The sequence below is a fragment of the Mya arenaria genome, chromosome 17 (genome assembly GCF_026914265.1).
Source record: "Mya arenaria isolate MELC-2E11 chromosome 17, ASM2691426v1".
Classification (NCBI taxonomy): domain Eukaryota; kingdom Metazoa; phylum Mollusca; class Bivalvia; order Myida; family Myidae; genus Mya; species Mya arenaria.
Window position 1 is genome coordinate 49,297,822 of NC_069138.1, and position 17,967 is coordinate 49,315,788.

General features: G+C 36.6%; 1 protein-coding gene across 1 annotated transcript; it reads right to left on the reverse strand.

Moving 5' to 3' along the window:
- Positions 1–4,708: 4,708 nt before the first annotated feature.
- On the reverse strand, positions 4,709–17,350 carry LOC128224461 (uncharacterized). Its single transcript, XM_052934300.1, has 5 exons — positions 16,922–17,350; positions 14,054–14,223; positions 7,427–7,498; positions 6,545–6,928; positions 4,709–6,095 (listed from the first exon to the last, which is right to left on the reverse strand). The coding sequence occupies exons 1-5, from the start codon at positions 16,932–16,934 to the stop codon at positions 6,087–6,089; spliced, it is 648 nt and encodes a 215-aa protein (XP_052790260.1). The 5' UTR covers positions 16,935–17,350; the 3' UTR covers positions 4,709–6,086.
- Positions 17,351–17,967: the final 617 nt, after the last annotated feature.

A 17,967-nucleotide genomic window follows, 5' to 3' on the forward strand; every position in this document is an offset into this window, starting at 1 on the left:
TACTTTCAGTCTTAAATAGTTGGTTTGAAGTATTTTACGCGTATTTTTTGTACCATATTGACATATAACGCGCCCTTCCCCCCTCCCTTAACACTTAGACCAGCTTGTGAGTCGCTTCTTATTCTCGTCATGCAAATCGTTATATATATGGGTGAAATGATATAATATAATATGATATAATTGACCTGGTATGGGGCAACCAAGTATGTCAAATTCTAAATCATATTCCAACATTGAAAAGCACTTATCTCTCAAAAGCTGAGTTACAGGTTATAGTAACAGGTAGAAAATGTGGATCACGATCAAGCTTATGCTGACCATTGCATTGCGGGACGGTTTGAGACATCACCAATCAAGGTTCGTGTAGTAGCCGGAAAGGTGGCTTTGGTTTACGCCTTAACCTTGTGCCTCTAAACAGCGATAATGATTGATTTTTGACGAGTGGGCTTGGTCCAGTACATTGCGTTGTATCAGTTCGATCCATCCGCACACTTGGGAAGGGCGCTTCTGTATGCATATATAAAACTGACTAAAAGTTGCAGTTGTAAATACTCATTCATACACTTCACCAAAAAGCGTGCATATTATATAATTATAGCAGGAAATGTCCCAACCGAGTGTAGTCAATTATGTGAATAATGCATGGAGGTCCGGCTATACGTAGACAATTTTGTGAATAATGCAGGGAGGTCTGACCGCTTGCAGCCAGTTTTGTGAATAATGCATGAAGGCCCGGCCATGCGTAGCCAATTATGTGAATAATGCATGGAGACCTACCGTTTGCAGCCAGTCTTGTGAATAATACATGGAGATCCGGCCATGCGTAGCCAATTTTGTGAATAATGCATGGATACCTAACCGTTTGCAGCCAGTTTTGTGAATAATGCATGGAGACCCGGCCATGCGTAGCCGAATTTGTGAATAATGCATTGAGATCTGACCGTTTGCAGCCAGTTTTGAAAATAATACATGGAGATGTGACCGTGTGTAGCCGGTTTTGTGAATAATGCATGGAGACCAAACCGAGGGTAGCCGGTTTTGTGAATAATGCATGGAGATCTGACCGTGTGTTGCCAGTTTTGTAATTAATGCATGGAGATTTGACCGTGTGTAGCCAGTTTTGTGAATAATGCATAAAGATCTGACCGTGTGTAGCCAGTTTTGTGAATAATGCAAAGAGATCAGACCGTATGTTACATGTTTTGTGAATAATTCATGGAGATCTGACCGTGTGTAGCCTGTTTTTGTGAATAATGCATAGATATATGGTAGCCAGTTTTGAAAGTAATGCATGGAGATATTACCGTTTGTAGCTACTTTTGTGAATAATGCATGGATATCTGACCGTGTGTAGCTAGTTTTGTGAATAATGCATGGATATTTTACCGTGTTTAGCCAGTTTTGTGAATAATGCATGGAGACCAAACCAACTGTAACCAGGTTTGTGAATAATGCATGGAGACTAAACCGAGTGAAGCCGGTTATGTGAATAATGCATGGAAAGCCGACCGAGTGTAGTCATGTTTTTAATTATGCATGGAGATCTGATCTTGTGTAGCCAGTTTTGTGAGTAATGCATGGAGATCTGACCGTGTTTAGCAAGGTTTTGTGAATAATTTATTTATACCAAACAAAGTGTAGCCAGTTTTGTGAATAATACATTAAGATATGACCATGTGTTGCCAGTTTTGTGAATAATACATGGAGGTCTGACCGTGTGTAGCTAGGTTTGTGAATAATGCATGGAGAACAAACCGAGTGTAGCCTGTTTTGTGAAGAATACATTGATATCCGACCGAGTGTAGCCTGTTTTTTTTAATTATGCACTGAGATCTTACTTTGTGTAGCCAGTTTTGTGAATAATGCAAGGAGATCCGAACGTGTGTAGCCTGTTTTGTGAATAATGCATGGATATCCGACCGAGTGTAGCAAGCTTTTTAAATTATGCATTGAGATCTGACCTTGTACAGTCAGTTTTCGGAATAATGCATGGAGATTCGAACGTGTGTAGCCAGTTTTGTGAATATAGCATGGAGATACGACCGTGTGTAACCAGTTTTGTGAATTATGCATGGAGATCTGACCGTGTGTAGCTAGTTTTATGAATACTGCATGGAGACAAAACCGAATGTAGCCAGTTTTGTGAATAATGCATTGAGATCCGACCGAGTGTAGCCAGTTTTTTTAATTATGCATTGAAATCTGACCTTGTGTAGCCAGTTTTGTGAATAATGCATGGAGATCCGAACGTGTGTAGCCTGTTTCGTGAATAATGCATGGAGATCCGACCTTGTGTAGCCAGTGTTTTTTTAAATTATGCATGGAGATCCGACCGAGTGTAGCCTGTTTTGTGAATAATGCATGGAGACCCGTTCGAATTCGATTGAATACGCATACTCAGAATTACTCGGCTGTTAGATACCAACTAATAGGCTTGCTATTAGTTGGTATCTAACACAGTCTCTCATGATTGAAAATCACAAAGGTCATTTTTTTACGTAGACCTGATTCCATCGCTGATAAATGAGTTCCATTACAAGAACGAAATAATACAGTGCACAAACAAATGATTACATTGTAAATGTATTCTAATCAAATTATGTTGTTTTGGTCATTTCGAACCCACAGGGAAATTTACTGAGGGCAATCCCCAACCACTATACACGTGAAGGGTGTGCGAGATGTTTTATTAATTCTACAGTTTAAAGTAACACTTGGACAATTTTTGTTCGGTGTGTGTGAGGGGGGTGGGGGTGGGGAGTTATTAAATATCGATAATAAAACAAAGATTGGACTATTTAAGCGGCATAGACTGCCCTTTGTTTTATTTAAAATGGTCTTGTAAACGAAAAGTCATCTTTTATCTTATTTAAGCCTTTATTTAAAGCTAAATGTTGCCTTCCGAAGTAGCATATATGACGTAATTTATCACGTGGTATACACACACTGATTTAAAGACTTATAATCGCAGACGTGTGTACCGTTTATCAAGATTGATGCTACTATATTTTTAAAGGTATTCACAGTTATGAAACCTTCGAAGACGAGTGCAGATGAAAGGTCAGTATCAATTTTTGTTAGTTTGCTAAAATGCCTATCAAGAATTGATTATGCATATTGTACTAATTCACAAAATGTTTATTCATTTCTGTCTGAAAATATCTTTTTCGTATTATTAATTTGATGATGTATTTCTGCTCATGTCTGCAATTACATAATAAAGCAATACTTGTGAAAGGTTTGTCAATATTACCCAAATAACTCAATAGTCACATTGGAATACAACAATTGATTTTTCATAATAATGAAGCTTACTATCTAACTATTTTTTAATATTGGGATATAAAATTATTGCCTAAACTTGCGTTTTTATGCAAGCATTGTTTAATGAGATTGCAATCTTACTTTGTTTTTTGAAAAAGGATTTGATATCGGTTATAACAAACAACTTGTTATACAATCTTAGCATTTGTTCACACGCTTAGCACAAATCATGCAATGTAAAACATATAGCTAAAACCCGAATGTACAGCAGTCTTTTTCTCTTAGAGAGTACTCTGTTGCGTTAAAATTTATATTAAGATAAAGAACCTACAGTAACTTACCTTTTCGGAATCTGTGGCTTTTTGCTCTATACAATATACAAGTGTGACGTCGCAAACCACGTGACATGAACACGCTTATTTCATAGTCTCATTGAAGTGATGTTGATGCGAAGATGTATTAATTAAACAGTTCTTTAAGCTGCACTCTCACAAATTTACCATTTTCACGACTTTTTATTTTTTGTCTTGGAAAGGGCAGATGTTTGCGTAACTATCTGCAAACCAGCTATATAAGACTGCTTACAAAAGATCTGATCGCAGATTTTCATATTTCCGCACAAAAATTGGATCATGTTAAAACGTTCAATCTGTAAGAGTGCAGCTTTAAAAGCTTATTGAGATTCTAAATGAACTAATGAACATGAACTAGGAGAAGACCCATCCTACGATTTCACACAGTGGCTTGAAGGATAGAAATATGCGTTTGTGTATAGAGGGCAAATCTTTTACATCAAAGCAAGGTCATTAATCTATTGTGGTTGGTTATGTATCACATTACACCACTTATTGAATAATACCTGTTTTAATTGAATGCAGAACTTATTTAAAATCATATTGCCTCATAGAAGTGATGTCGAGGCGGGGAAGTAATTCTTAAACTATTTAGAAAATCTTATCATGCAGACTTTAGTCATGCGATCTTAACTGAAATTTCCAATGCAGCTGTCAATATTGATGCGAAAAGTTATACATCATAACCATCGGTCAATCTAATGTCGTGGAAACTACTTTCAATGTTTACAGTAGTTTTGAATAGTTCACGTGTTGAACTTGTACAGGCACTTATGACCAATTATGCAGACATTACTCACACGATTTTAGCTGAAAATATCATTTCGACTGTATGCACCAAAAATATCGTATGGTTTAAAACTGAAAAGGTACATTTGAGTCACCCGTTTATACGACATAAATAGCTCGTTACATGATATGTTTACAACTACTGATAAATGTATTGCGGGTATGTTCATAAATTCGTTGAAAAGGTGTAAATCATATTTCTTGATAAAAAACTAAACTGAGACTGACATTTGAGTATCCCGGAGCGTGTGAAAATTAAAGAAGCGCCCGAAATTTAAAACGCTAGATTTATCTCTCAATACATCTTGTCTGAAGTTAATACATGCAACCTTGCATTTCTATTTATAAATGGGTTGCCAAATGACCTGTACAAGTCACATGCAATTAAATGAAATACAATTCAACAGTTTAATATAAACACAACTTAAAACAAACGTAAGTTCATCAAAAGGTCTAGTAAACAGAATTGGTTTGCTCGCTTCGGGTCAAGTCTTTTCTTGATATATGTTTCCATTTTATTATGTCGTAGCTTAAAATTATATTGAGCGTATCTTTCGACAATTGCCACACTTAATAAAAGTAATGGAAACGTTTATTGAACTTGTGTATCTGTTTCGGGTTTGTCTTTTTTTACTTCATTGTGTTATAGTTATGTATTTATTTATGAATACGCTGCAGGTCAGCTTATATGCTACTGATATAAGTGTTGTACAGAACTAAGATACTCAATGAGTTCAACAAATAAGTTTGTACTCTTTCATTGTAGATACTAATGTTTATTTAACCTTTTCAAGTACAATGCTTGAGAATTATTCAATACGTATGATAAGATTTTAACCGTTAATAGCTGCAAACACAAAAATATTAAATAATTGGTGAGTGCAAAAATATTTACTGTGATCTTCTATCTTCTCATAAGGAAGAAATACCATGTTTTCTGTACATTTCTTCAAGTTCTACTCGGTATCCTTCATAAAAACCACTGGTGTCGACACGTATTCATCGTTTGTGGTAAATTTTATTTGGGAGAAAGCGTGCATCTTTAAGATAATTGATCGTTTCTTAAATTAACAAAGTAACAAGATACATAGAAGACTCGGTTAGTGCCGTAGATGGAGAAATTTTATTTAGCTAGGCTACGGAACTAATCGGGTTCGCATTCGGCTCACCGGATATATTCCTCAGACGTGCCAGAATAACTCGCTCTATCCACAGCACTAACCTAGTATTCTCTAATTATATATACTGATGAATAAAGCGTGTATTTAAACAAATAAATGACCAACCATCACGAAACAAGAGTGCCATGAGGCCAACGCCAACGATTGCCTGTTGTTTTAAACTTTTTTTCAGTTAAAGGCGAGGTCAAAATTAAGCACAACGACCACGCCGACATTGACACCAAGGGCACGCGCGCTCAATATTTTTCTACAACACAAAAATACTTATAATGAGAAGCGTTTATTTCGATCTCTGGGATGAATTTCCAATTGGATCAATTCTCGCGTAAGGCGGTGGACTATTAGGCTGTCCACTTGTCGTACAGTCAGTTGTTACACTAACAGCTTGCTGTGGAGGTACAGCTATGCATAAAGGTTCAGCATGATATGGTTGATATTGAGGGTACTGCACCAAAGGGCTGGTAACCGTTTCTTGAGCACCCCCTGTATCATCGGGGAACTACAAACCCTGCAAAAATGGTCTGATAAGCATTCTCTAATATCATTAAACAGTTCTATTCAGATAACAAACCACCATATTTTATTGTTATAGACCAAGTTTCAAATCCATTGAAAGCCTTTCCATGAAGCTCAAATTATTAAGCGTAAACTATTCTTTCTTTTTATAGTAACAGTGGCCGTTAACAATCCATCGTCAAAGCAATAGCAAGCTACATCATCATAAAAGTAATAAACATACACATATCATAATCGGAATTTGCATTGTTAATGCATGCCGGTCAGTGCGCAAGACTGGCGAACGACGTATGCAAATCTAATATCATGGATTGTGTGTGTGAAAAACCTGGTTAAAATATCGCGCCGAATATCTCACGAAAATTGCGATATACTGGTAATACATTGCCACAGCACTGCATGTTTTTGAAAGTTTACAAAAGGATAAAAACACGAACTTACGATAACCGGAAGACCTTCTTCCATTCTAGAAATCTGTTGATTCATCACGACTGCCGTTTCGACCCCTTGCTGAGAGTGAGCCCTATCTATTTCAGCCATAAAGCAACAACCGTACTTGTAGACAAGGCAAAACGAGTAAAGGTTGACCAACGAAAGGAAAAAGGTGATAATCAGGGACATTGCAAATACTGTGTCCAGCAAGGCATGGTCGTGTTCCGGGTAGTAGTAGGCATAACTGTAATAATAATAGTTGTCATATCTGGAACCTCTATAGTTGAAGCTATATCTAGATGATTTCCAAAAGTACCAGCTGTACCCAAACATTATGACGTATCCCATGTTGCTTATAAATATCCACATACAGATACATAGCTTTCCGATTGTCTGAAATAAAAAGAAGACTTATGATGCTCATTTACATGTATTTGAATTTTTATGCACTTACTCATATGGACACATTTCGTTTATATTATTTTATTTCAAAATCCAATGAACCAAAGCCATTGAAAAAAAACTCTAACAGTAAAGGAACGTCGAATGTGTTAAGTCAAATGCCGTTGATGAAACCAATAACGCCATTGACGCTGCCAATGTTCAAACAGCCAGACACTTCGTCATACTTTTCCGGAAGCGATATCTCAGCAATTTAGTTTGATTTCAGATCATTTTGCATTTTGTTTACATTAAGTGTTTATATAAACTTTGAGTATTTTAGATTTGCTGCTCATCTGTGTATGAACACATTTTGTCAGTGATCAGAGAGGAGGGCGCCAAATGTTTACAAACAACGATGACCTGCACTTCTTAAACATGTAATCCCTTAAAGTGTACACAAAACACGATAAAATACTAAACAATGCTTCAAGACCAAAGCGTTCATACTTTCTCAGTCTTTGTGTTTCTTGAACAATCGAAAAAGCAGCAACTGCTGAAGTTTAACGGGCTCAAAGCACTCTGAAAGAAAATAATTTATATATTGTTATAAGGATTAATTTATATAAAGTATTGGGTTTAAAAGGTTACATGAGGGGAAAACAGTGACGACGATGACGACGGTAATAGTGTGTAAATATGGAGCGAAACACTTAAAACACATTCAATGGCTTGTCTGTCATCATAAAAACTTTTTGCTGGTGGTCAGCGAAGAACCAGGGTGCCATTGCCTGTGGCCGATCGGCATAGTATTATTTGGCAATTCTAAATTAGTCACTAAAAATAAAAAACATATAAGCAAGACAAAATAACTACACTAATCTTTAAATGTAACTGATTATATAATGGCTGCATCTAAACGTATCCAAAATAATTTTACACAATGATTGCACTCGATCGGGTCTCAAGGCACGGCCAACAATAATTGTATGTAAAACTACAGGAAAAAGCTCAGTAGCCAAGAGTTAAACTATAAACTGCATACAATAATTCGCGTCTTTTTACACTTTTTAAAAACAAGTTGTTACATCATTTGTTTACGTAATTATCTATAAAATGCAATTCAATCACACGCAATTTGAGCAAAAGTTGCGAAGGTACGGTATCCATATATTACTTGTACATGTGTACCTTATCAAACAATGACAAAACGATGTGTAAATTCTTACAGTGGACTCCACGCTATATACATCGTTAATTTTACAATCACCCGAACACGTGTTTTGTCCGTGCAGTAAAGATGTCGGCCAAAAATCACATTTTGTTTAGTTCAGAGAACATTGTTTCCAGAAAATTATGGTCTTTTAGAAAGCGGATTTTGGATAAGCAACAATTGTCGCAGTCGCAGGTGTCTTCTTTCTAGAAGTATCTAGAAGTATTTTGAAAGGGATGAGTCATTTTCTTTCCGAAAAGAATGCGAACGATGCAGTGTAAAAGTCAATGTTTATTTTTTAGGCAAAATAAAAGAAGCTAAATGTTTTTGTTCATGAATATTATGCTCATCCGTTAGCTGATGACGATGAAAAGAAAATCTATAAACCCGAAGTGAAAGCGGACCGTAATAGTTGCGTCAGGAGAGATAGTCCCGACGGCGTCGCATTGTATCATATTCATGTTGACACCAGGCAACAACAGTGTCAGAGCTACATTTTCGATTTATGTTGTCAGTGGAGGCGTCCGGAACTATGTTTTCGCTGCGGGCGTTCGGAACATTTAAGGGGTCGCCTATACGGCTGCGATTCCCGGTGGTGGTGTCACGACATTAAATGAAATTAAGCTGATTAAACTTTTGTTGTGGAGAACTTTCGATAAATAAAATATGTCAATTCAGTTGAAACACCGGTCGGTAGGTTACATTCATATTACGAACATTGGAAGGATGCAGATACCAGTCAATATATTTTAGATGTTGTTTGGAATGGTTATAAATTATGTACGTGAAGTTAGCGGCCTAGCGGCCTAGCGGCGTGAAGTTAGCGGCCTAGCGGCCTAGCGGCGTGAAGTTAGCGGCCTGGCGGCCTAGCGGCCTAGCGGCGTGAAGTTGGCGGCCTAGCGGCCTAGCGGCCTGGCGGCCTGGCGGCCTAATTATATTTTCTATTTCCAAGCAATTTTTAATGAGTTTTTTTTAGACAATGATAAATCAAGGTTTTTTATTCATATAGTTACATAGCGGCCTTAAATTGTTATCTATTCAGAATATTTTTCTTTACCTTTTATTCTAAAACAATTTTAAATTAACTGTTTTATGCACAAATTATTACTCTGAAGCGCTTTTCAACTTTTTTTCAAAAAAGTCGATCGAGCGCTTCAGCGGCCTAGCGGCCAAGCGGCGTGAAGTTAGCGGCCTGGCGGCCTAGCGGCCTAGCGGCCTAGCGGCCTAAAATGGTATCCTATTTCAAAGCATGTATACATGCATTTTCTTCTAAAACAATGACATTTTAACTGTTTTTATGCACAAATTAACACTTTGAAGCTATTAGCGAATATCAACAGTCTTCTTTTAAGAGCGTCGATAAAGCAGTCAGCTATTTCAAAGCATTAAACATGCCTGATCTTCTTAATCAATGATATATTTACTGTTTATATGCACAAATTATCACTCTGAAGCGTTTTTCAACTTTTTTTTCAAAAAAGTCGATCGAGCACTTCAGCGGCCTAGCGGCCTAGCGGCGTGAAGTTAGCGGCCTGGCGGCCTAGCGGCCTAGCGGCCTAAAATGGATTCCTATTTCAAAGCATGTATACATGCATTTTCTTCTAAAACAATGACATATTAACTGTTTTTATGCACAAATTAACACTTTGAAGCTATTAGCGATTATCAACAGTCTTCTTTTAAGAGCGTCGATAAAGCAATCAGCTATTTCAAAGCATTAAACATGCCTGTTCTTCTAAAACAATGATGTATTTACTGTTTTTATGCACAAATTATCACTCTGAAGCGTTTTTCATTTTTTTCGCCCAAAAAAAGTTGATCGAGCACTTCAGCGGCCTGGCGGCCTAGCGGCCTAGCGGCCTAGCGGCGTGAAGTTAGCGGCCTGGCGGCCTAGCGGCCTAGCGGCCTAAAATGGTTTCCTATTTCAAAGCATGTATACATGCATTTTCTTCTTAAACAATGACATATTAACTGTTTGCATGCACAAATTAACACTTTGAAGCTATTAGCGATAATCAACATATTTTTTTCAAAAAAGTCGATTAAGCAGTCAGCTATTTCAAAGCATTAAACATGCCTGATCTTCTGAATCAATGATATATTTACTGTTTATATGCACAAATTATCACTCTGAAGCGTTTTTCAACTTTTTTCAAAAAAGTCGATCGAGCACTTCAGCGGCCTAGCGGCCTAGCGGCCTAGCGGCGTGAAGTTAGCGGCCTGGCGGCCTAGCGGCCTAAAATGGTTTCCTATTTCAAAGCATGTATACATGCATTTTCTTCTAAAACAATGACATATTAACTGTTTGAATGCACAAATTAACACTTTGAAGCTATAAGCGATAATCAACATATTTTTTTTCCAAAAAAGTCGATTAAGCAGTCAGCTATTTCAAAGCATTAAACATGCCTGATCTTCTGAATCAATGATATATTTACTGTTTATATGCACAAATTATCACTCTGAACCGTTTTTCAACTTTAAAAAAAAAAGTCGATCAAGCACTTCAGCGGCCTAGCGGCTTAGCGGCGTGAAGTTAGCGGCCTGGCGGCCTAGCGGCCTGGCGGCCTAAAATGCTATCCTATTTCAAAGCATGTATACATGCATTTTCTTCTAAGAAAATGATATGTTAACTGTTTTTATGCACAGACTAGGCATGTTCACATGCTTTGAAAAGCTGACTGCTTGTTTGACTTTTTGAAAAAAAGGTTGATAATCGCCTCAGAGTGATAGTGTGTGCTTAAAACAGTTAATATATCATTGTTTTAGAAGAAAATACATGGATACATGCTTTGAAATATGAAAACATCTTAGGCCGCTAGGCCGCTAGGCCGCCAGGCCGCTAACTTCACGCCGCTAGGCCGCCAGGCCGCTAGGCCGCTGAAGTGCTCGATCGACTTTTTTGAAAAAAAAGTTGAAAAACGCTTCAGAGTGATAATTTGTGCATATAAACAGTAAATATATCATTGTTTTAGAAGAAAATGCATGTATACATGCTTTGAAATAGGAAACCATTTTAGGCCGCTAGGCCGCTAGGCCGCCAGGCCGCTAACTTCACGCCGCTAGGCCGCTAGGCCGCTAGGCCGCTGAAGTGCTCGATCGACTTTTTTGAAAAAAAGTTGAAAAACGCTTCAGAGTGATAATTTGTGCATATAAACAGTAAATATTTTATTGATTCAGAAGATCAGGCATGTTTAATGCTTTGAAATAGCTGACTGCTTAATCGACTTTTTTGGAAAAAAATATGTTGATTATCGCTTATAGCTTCAAAGTGTTAATTTGTGCATTCAGACAGTTAATATGTCATTGTTTTAGAAGAAAATGCATGTATACATGCTTTGAAATAGGAAACCATTTTAGGCCGCTAGGCCGCTAGGCCGCCAGGCCGCTAACTTCACGCCGCTAGGCCGCTAGGCCGCTAGGCCGCTGAAGTGCTCGATCGACTTTTTTGAAAAAAAGTTGAAAAACGCTTCAGAGTGATAAGTTTTGCATATAAACAGTAAATATATCATTGATTAAGTATATCAGGCATGTTTAATGCTTTGAAATAGCTGACTGCTTAATCGACTTTTTTGAAAAAATATGTCGATTATCGCTAATAGCTTCAAAGTGTTAATTTGTGCATTCAAACAGTTAATATGTCATTGTTTTAGAAGAAAATGCATGTATACATGCTTTGAAATAGGAAACCATTTTAGGCCGCTAGGCCGCTAGGCCGCCAGACCGCTTACTTCACGCCGCTAGGCCACTAGGCCGCTGAAGTGCTCGATCGACTTTTTTGGGGGAAAAAATGAAAAACGCTTCAGAGTGATAATTTGTGCATAAAAACAGTAAATACATCATTGTCTTAGAAGAACAGGCATGTTTAATGCTTTGAAATAGCTGACTGCTTTATCGACGCTCTTAAAAGAAGACTGTTGATAATCGCTAATAGCTTCAAAGTGTTAATTTGTGCATAAAAACAGTTAATATGTCATTGTTTTAGAAGAAAATGCATGTATACATGCTTTGAAATAGGATACCATTTTAGGCCGCTAGGCCGACAGGCCGCTAACTTCACGCCGCTAGGCCGCTAGGCCGCTGAAGTGCTCGAACGACTTTTTTGAAAAAAAGTTGAAAAACGCTTCAGAGTGATAATTTGTGCATAAAACAGTTAATTTAAAATTGTTTTAGAATAAAAGGTAAAGAAAAATATTCTGAATAGATAACAATTTAAGGCCGCTATGTAACTATATGAATAAAAAACCTTGATTTATCATTGTTTAAAAAAAAAACGCATTAAAAATTGCTTGGAAATAGAAAATATAATTAGGCCGCCAGGCCGCTAGGCCGCTAGGCCGCCAACTTCACGCCGCTAGGCCGCTAGGCCGCTAGGCCGCCAGGCCGCTAACTTCACGCCGCTAGGCCGCTAGGCCGCTAACTTCACGCCGCAAGGCCGCTAGGCCGCTAGGCCGCTAACTTCACGTACATTTATAAACTGCCATTAAGATATTTTCAAAATCTGTATTTTGAAATAATAATAAGTGAGCGAAGGACAATTAAGGATTTGATACAAGTAAATTTAAAACTTGAAAAAGGGCTTAATGTGAGCCTCTTTTTGTGGTAAATCTGTTCACAAATGCGTGCGGAAAAAAGGATAAAACAAGACTTGTACTTAATCGTCGTCACATAAATCCAGAATTATTTAAGTACAAATGTTGCTTAAATGATCAATCAGCAGCAAAACGAATGTGATTTTTTATTTGCATTTGATTTTCGGAGTACATAGCCATTAGTGCATCTGTGTTGTGCAAATTTCTCTTAGTTTTTTTTGCTAGACCATTCAACTAATCCTTTTGTGACTAATTTACTTTGTTTAAATTGAGGGAGGTAGTCGGCAATTAAAACAAAGGTTATCGCTTTTTACTCGCAAGGAGCGCAATGTGTGCAGTCAAGGCAGGCATAAAGGATCGCTGTCTGAAGCGTCCGCGTGTGGCAAATTCTTTTAAGGCCTCTTCTGTTTGACTATTTTGAAAAACTTCGAAATAATGATATAACCAGCCCCTTTTGTTTCGTAAACGTCTGGTGTTGCATTTGTCCGCTCCCATGGATTCCGATCAATATCATATGGACGCTTCGGCCCAAGTTTCTTAAACTTTGTAGGCAGGTCGGTGTGACCAGCACCTAAAGCCTTTTGATTTTAAGGTCATTTGGTCATAGTCGTGGTGACCTTTCAGCTCAGGGATCTTACACGTTCATGACCATGATACGAATTGTATTTATTTTGAGGTCAGTGGGTCATGTCGACCTTTAGTGGAAAATCACTTTACATTCATTATCTGAAGAATACTTTGGCTCAAGGACCTTGGACTTGGTATTATTCTTGGTCATGATCAACAGATAAACAATTTCAGTTTTGAGATCAGTGGGCAGTCTTGTTATGACTAGCAAATAAACCTTATTGTTTTCGAGGTCAATAATTGAAAAAGAAGTGTACCTGAAGATTTCGACATTTGAAGCAATACCTCAACCATGACAAACACCCGAGTTATTATATCACAATTAATTGCAATTTACAAGCACACAGCATAACGCCGTTAGTGTCAGATACTGAGCCCGTACTACTTATTCATTTAAATTTATTCGAGAGTAAATAATGTTAGTGTGCTGTAATTATTTAAAAACAATGACAGAAAATTAAAAGAAAACATCAACATTTTTAACGACATAAAGTTAAAACAAATATTTAAACACATTTTATGGAAAAATGATCAAAGCATGCATACATCAATTACCATCCGGACAAAAACCAGGTCATATAATTATGATATATATATAAAAAAACATTATCTGAATGAACACTTCTAGAACTAAAAACAATGAAGTTTTATGACTGAGTGAACAATAAAACTCTTTCACTGACTAATACTACACGCACTACTTACAAGGAATGCTGTGACAATCATGAAGATTGCAAATGCAGTTTCATTGATCACAAAGGCCAAGATACAAAACACGATACTTAGGAAAGCTAGTATTCGTGTGGCCCATGCTGTGATACGGATCCATCCCTTGGTCTGTTTATTGGATCTTGTGCCCGGTGCACGTCCGGAAACTGAAATATTACAGAAATATAAAGAAAAAAAATCGAACTAGGAATGTTTACTTTTATTAAAACTCTTTGTAAGTGAATTCACTTCATATAAACTTAACATGGTTTGATTAAATTGAAAAAAAACAACAGTTGTCAATGGGGCAATGATAAAATATTCGTTAATGGAGAACAGACTATAAGTATCTTCCATGGCCGAGAGTGTAAGATAGGTTCATTTCGACCCGAGCGTAGGGTGTTTTGCGGAAACGAGGTTTACCAAGTTTCCGCAAAACTCCCTGCGCGGGGGTCGGGATGAATCTATCTCCCACCTCAGTTAAACAAAATTAAGTAAAAATGTATTTTTTGCTGGAACTATTTTGTGCTTAGTGAAAATATTGCGTATGGATATGCGGTAATTCCTGGTTGTCATGGATATGCGCACAGTGATTCAGATAATGATAATAGTCAAATCGGTATTTAAATAGTTCTAAGAAGGGTAGAGCAGTATTTCCTGAAAGATGCGTGAAAACTGTTTTATGGTGTCATTTTAAGCGAGAAATAATTAATCAGAGTTCCATACGTGCATCCGTGGGCAAGCTAAAAATTTCTAGCATGGTTAAATTATTGGATCTACTTATCTGAGGTGGGAGAAAAAAAATACAATCATGGTCGGTCAACAGAGACTTCTACTGGACTGACAGTTCTACATAGTGGTTTGGAGAAAGGATTTGTTTAGAGTTTTGATTTGAATTATAACTGGACAAAATATTATTTTGAATACAAATGTGGAGTAAACCTCGTTGGGTGTTAGCGTAACAAACGTGTCTTAAAAAATGTTGAAATAAAACTAATAAAGACTTTTTCATAAAATCTTAAATTTCCGAGCATCATACTTTCGGCTAAATTTGTAATAATTGATTTTTAATTAGTATGCCATGCTTTAATGTACATTTTGGAGACATGTACAATAAAGCATGTCATTTCATCCAACAATTGCCAATACTGTGAACTGTTGACGCATGAACTTATGATTTAAATGTTTGTCCCAATGTATTTGAGTTTAACCTGCATTGACTTATTGTATTGTTACCTAATAAGCCTATATGAATTGTTTATTCCATGAATGGACTTCGGAGTTGTTCCAAGAATGAACTTCGGAGGTGGGAGAGCGTAAATATAAAAGGATATGCCGATCATTTAATTTGTGCCGATTGTAAAGCTTCTAGCCGTATCATCCGTGTTATTAGTTCAAGCTATAAGCAAAAGTTATATGACCTGATTTGTTTTAAGAAGAGATCTTTCGTTCCTACTGCAGTATTGTTGCATTTCGTTGAAAAAATAAATAACCCAATTTCAAAGTGGTTATTTTAAACGTGATTGAACAAACTCGAGTTAAAATGAGTAGAAGTGGTAGCTAAGTACATTTTTGATCACTCTGGTAATTTTGCCATGACTTTACCTTTATATATTTTGGAAAAATTGGGAATAATACATGTATACAGTATTGTAATATAAAGTGGGGAACATAAAATGAAACTATGTTTGGGTTGACATATTGCGATCAAACTTGGTATACGGGATGAATTAATGGAGATCTTTGAAGGGATTGTGTTTTAGGCCACTGGGGTCATGGTAAAGGTCAATATTACTTAATAATAGAACTGTTCGTACTGAATAAAGTCAGTTACGGTTGAAACATTGCGACCAAATTTAGTATAAAGGAAGCGACAATGAAGATCTTTCGTAAGATTGTGTTTTTGCCGAACGGTCAAGGACAATTTCACTGTTATAAAGGAAATAAAATGGAGGACTTTCATTGAATTGCATTTTTGGCCCTTAGGGTCAAGGTCAATGTCACTAAAACGAACAAAAACAGGAAAAATTCACGTTGAATAATCTATAAAAGTCTAATTTTGGTTGACTAGCTGCGGTTGAGTTTGAATCCTGGTGTATACGAATTTTTTGTTTTAATGGAGGTATACAATCAGCATTGAAAGCAGTGGAAATACCACTTAATCCCATGTTGTGTAACACTTTTTTTAAGGTAAAACTAATTATTTCTATGCAGTTGTACAGCTTGTGACTGTTCTAAATAACATATGTGAATAGGGTAAGCAGCATTTCTTTAAATTTAAAACCGATACCTCAGTACACTGTCCTGACGAACAACGGATATCTATTCAGTTCCACCAGAACTTTACTAGACTCTTGAGGTTTGACACCCATAACGTGTTTACAAAATTTAATATATAATGTATGAACTTCTTTATAACTGTAAAATCCTAATATTTCTGAATCTTTTATTAAATACACACATCTTGTTCTTGTTTACATTACCGATTTCAAAACTCATGTATGAGAATGATTTTAAACATTATCTTAAATACTTGAAAACAGCTATTGGGATCCTTAATAATTCGTATGATGAAATGATATCATCGTATATCTTAACACGTGCTTTAGCGAATCAAAATAAAGCAATTTAGGAATAGTAAGAAACGTAAAACAGATTAATCCTGTCTCAAATATACCGTATAATTATGGCGCGCAATACAGTTTACACATGTATATTTAATTTTAACATGTTCGCACGCTTTGTTTGATCTGCCATTCTAAATTTTATTTTAATGTATTTACTAAAACACATAACGTGTGTTGCCATTGATAGTTGATCTTATGTAATGGATATATATTTAAATACTGTGTTAAAAAAACTTACTCTGAGTGTGCATTCCTAATGCGGTGTATTTAATAACTTCCTTGATCCCTTTGTAAAGTACTTTTATTAAATACACTTTTAAAATCTGTCTTAAATAAACTGTTATTAAAATAATTGTTTTAAAATAATTCCTTCCAACTGATGAATTGCGACAGAAGATACAACTGTTTATCTTGTCTTGCAAACGATCCCAATAACAAGATGCCGTGTAAATATTCCTGTATAAGGTTTGTTGAACACGCGGTGTTTATCCACAATCAGTGGTCACGTGACCGCACAAAGGGGACTTACTTTTTTACTTTTTATATACATGAAGTGTATTCAAAACTAAGCATGATCTTCTCTTTGTATTGTAGTTTTGTTTCCACAGTACATATGTATTTTAAATTTATTAAATTCATAGCAGGGTTAGACCCGTTTGAAGATGGAGTTGTTTAGTTTCAATCTACTCAGTATACATGAATGTTTGTAAACAAGCAGTTGCGTCATCACGATCAGTTAAATAAAGTGAACGCTAGCTATAGTTCTATTGAATGCTTGTTGACAGGTAAAACTAATAGAGGGAAGAATCTAGCATAACATTGGGTAGTTTTCATGGTTAGCTGATTAAGGTATACCTATATTGAGTGTCTTAAGTTATTGCTGCTGGAAGATTACAGGGGCGGCTCCAGGATTTGAAGTTTGAGGGGCGCATCTTAGATGCGCGTAATTGTGCGCTCGTCCCCCTCCCCAGAAGCCCCATACATGTGAACTGAACATAGGAGGGAGAAGAGTGAGGAAGTCCTCCCATTAGATTTGTTTCGGCTGCTTGCAGTATCAAATGGTGCTTAAGTGAAAATATACATACTTTCCATTCCATATTGACATAAAAGCGACCCTTCCCACCTTTATATCCCGAATCCGCTCATGATCATCATAAAAAGCCTTAAACATATCGGTTAAATCTCTGTAATATTACTGAGCTGTCATGCTCTAAACCGGGTTTGAAATTTATACCGGATGTTGTTATATGATAAAACAAACACTAAAACAGGAGAAAATTGCTT

Excerpts from the sequence above, each read along its gene's own strand:
- LOC128224461 (XM_052934300.1), bottom strand. Across the intron at positions 7,499-14,053 it reads TGATTGTCACAGCATTCCTT|AGTGCTTTGAGCCCGTTAAA; the intron begins GTAAGTAGTGCG and ends ATTTTCTTTCAG. Across the intron at positions 6,929-7,426 it reads GAAACACAAAGACTGAGAAA|ACAATCGGAAAGCTATGTAT; the intron begins GTATGAACGCTT and ends TTTTTATTTCAG.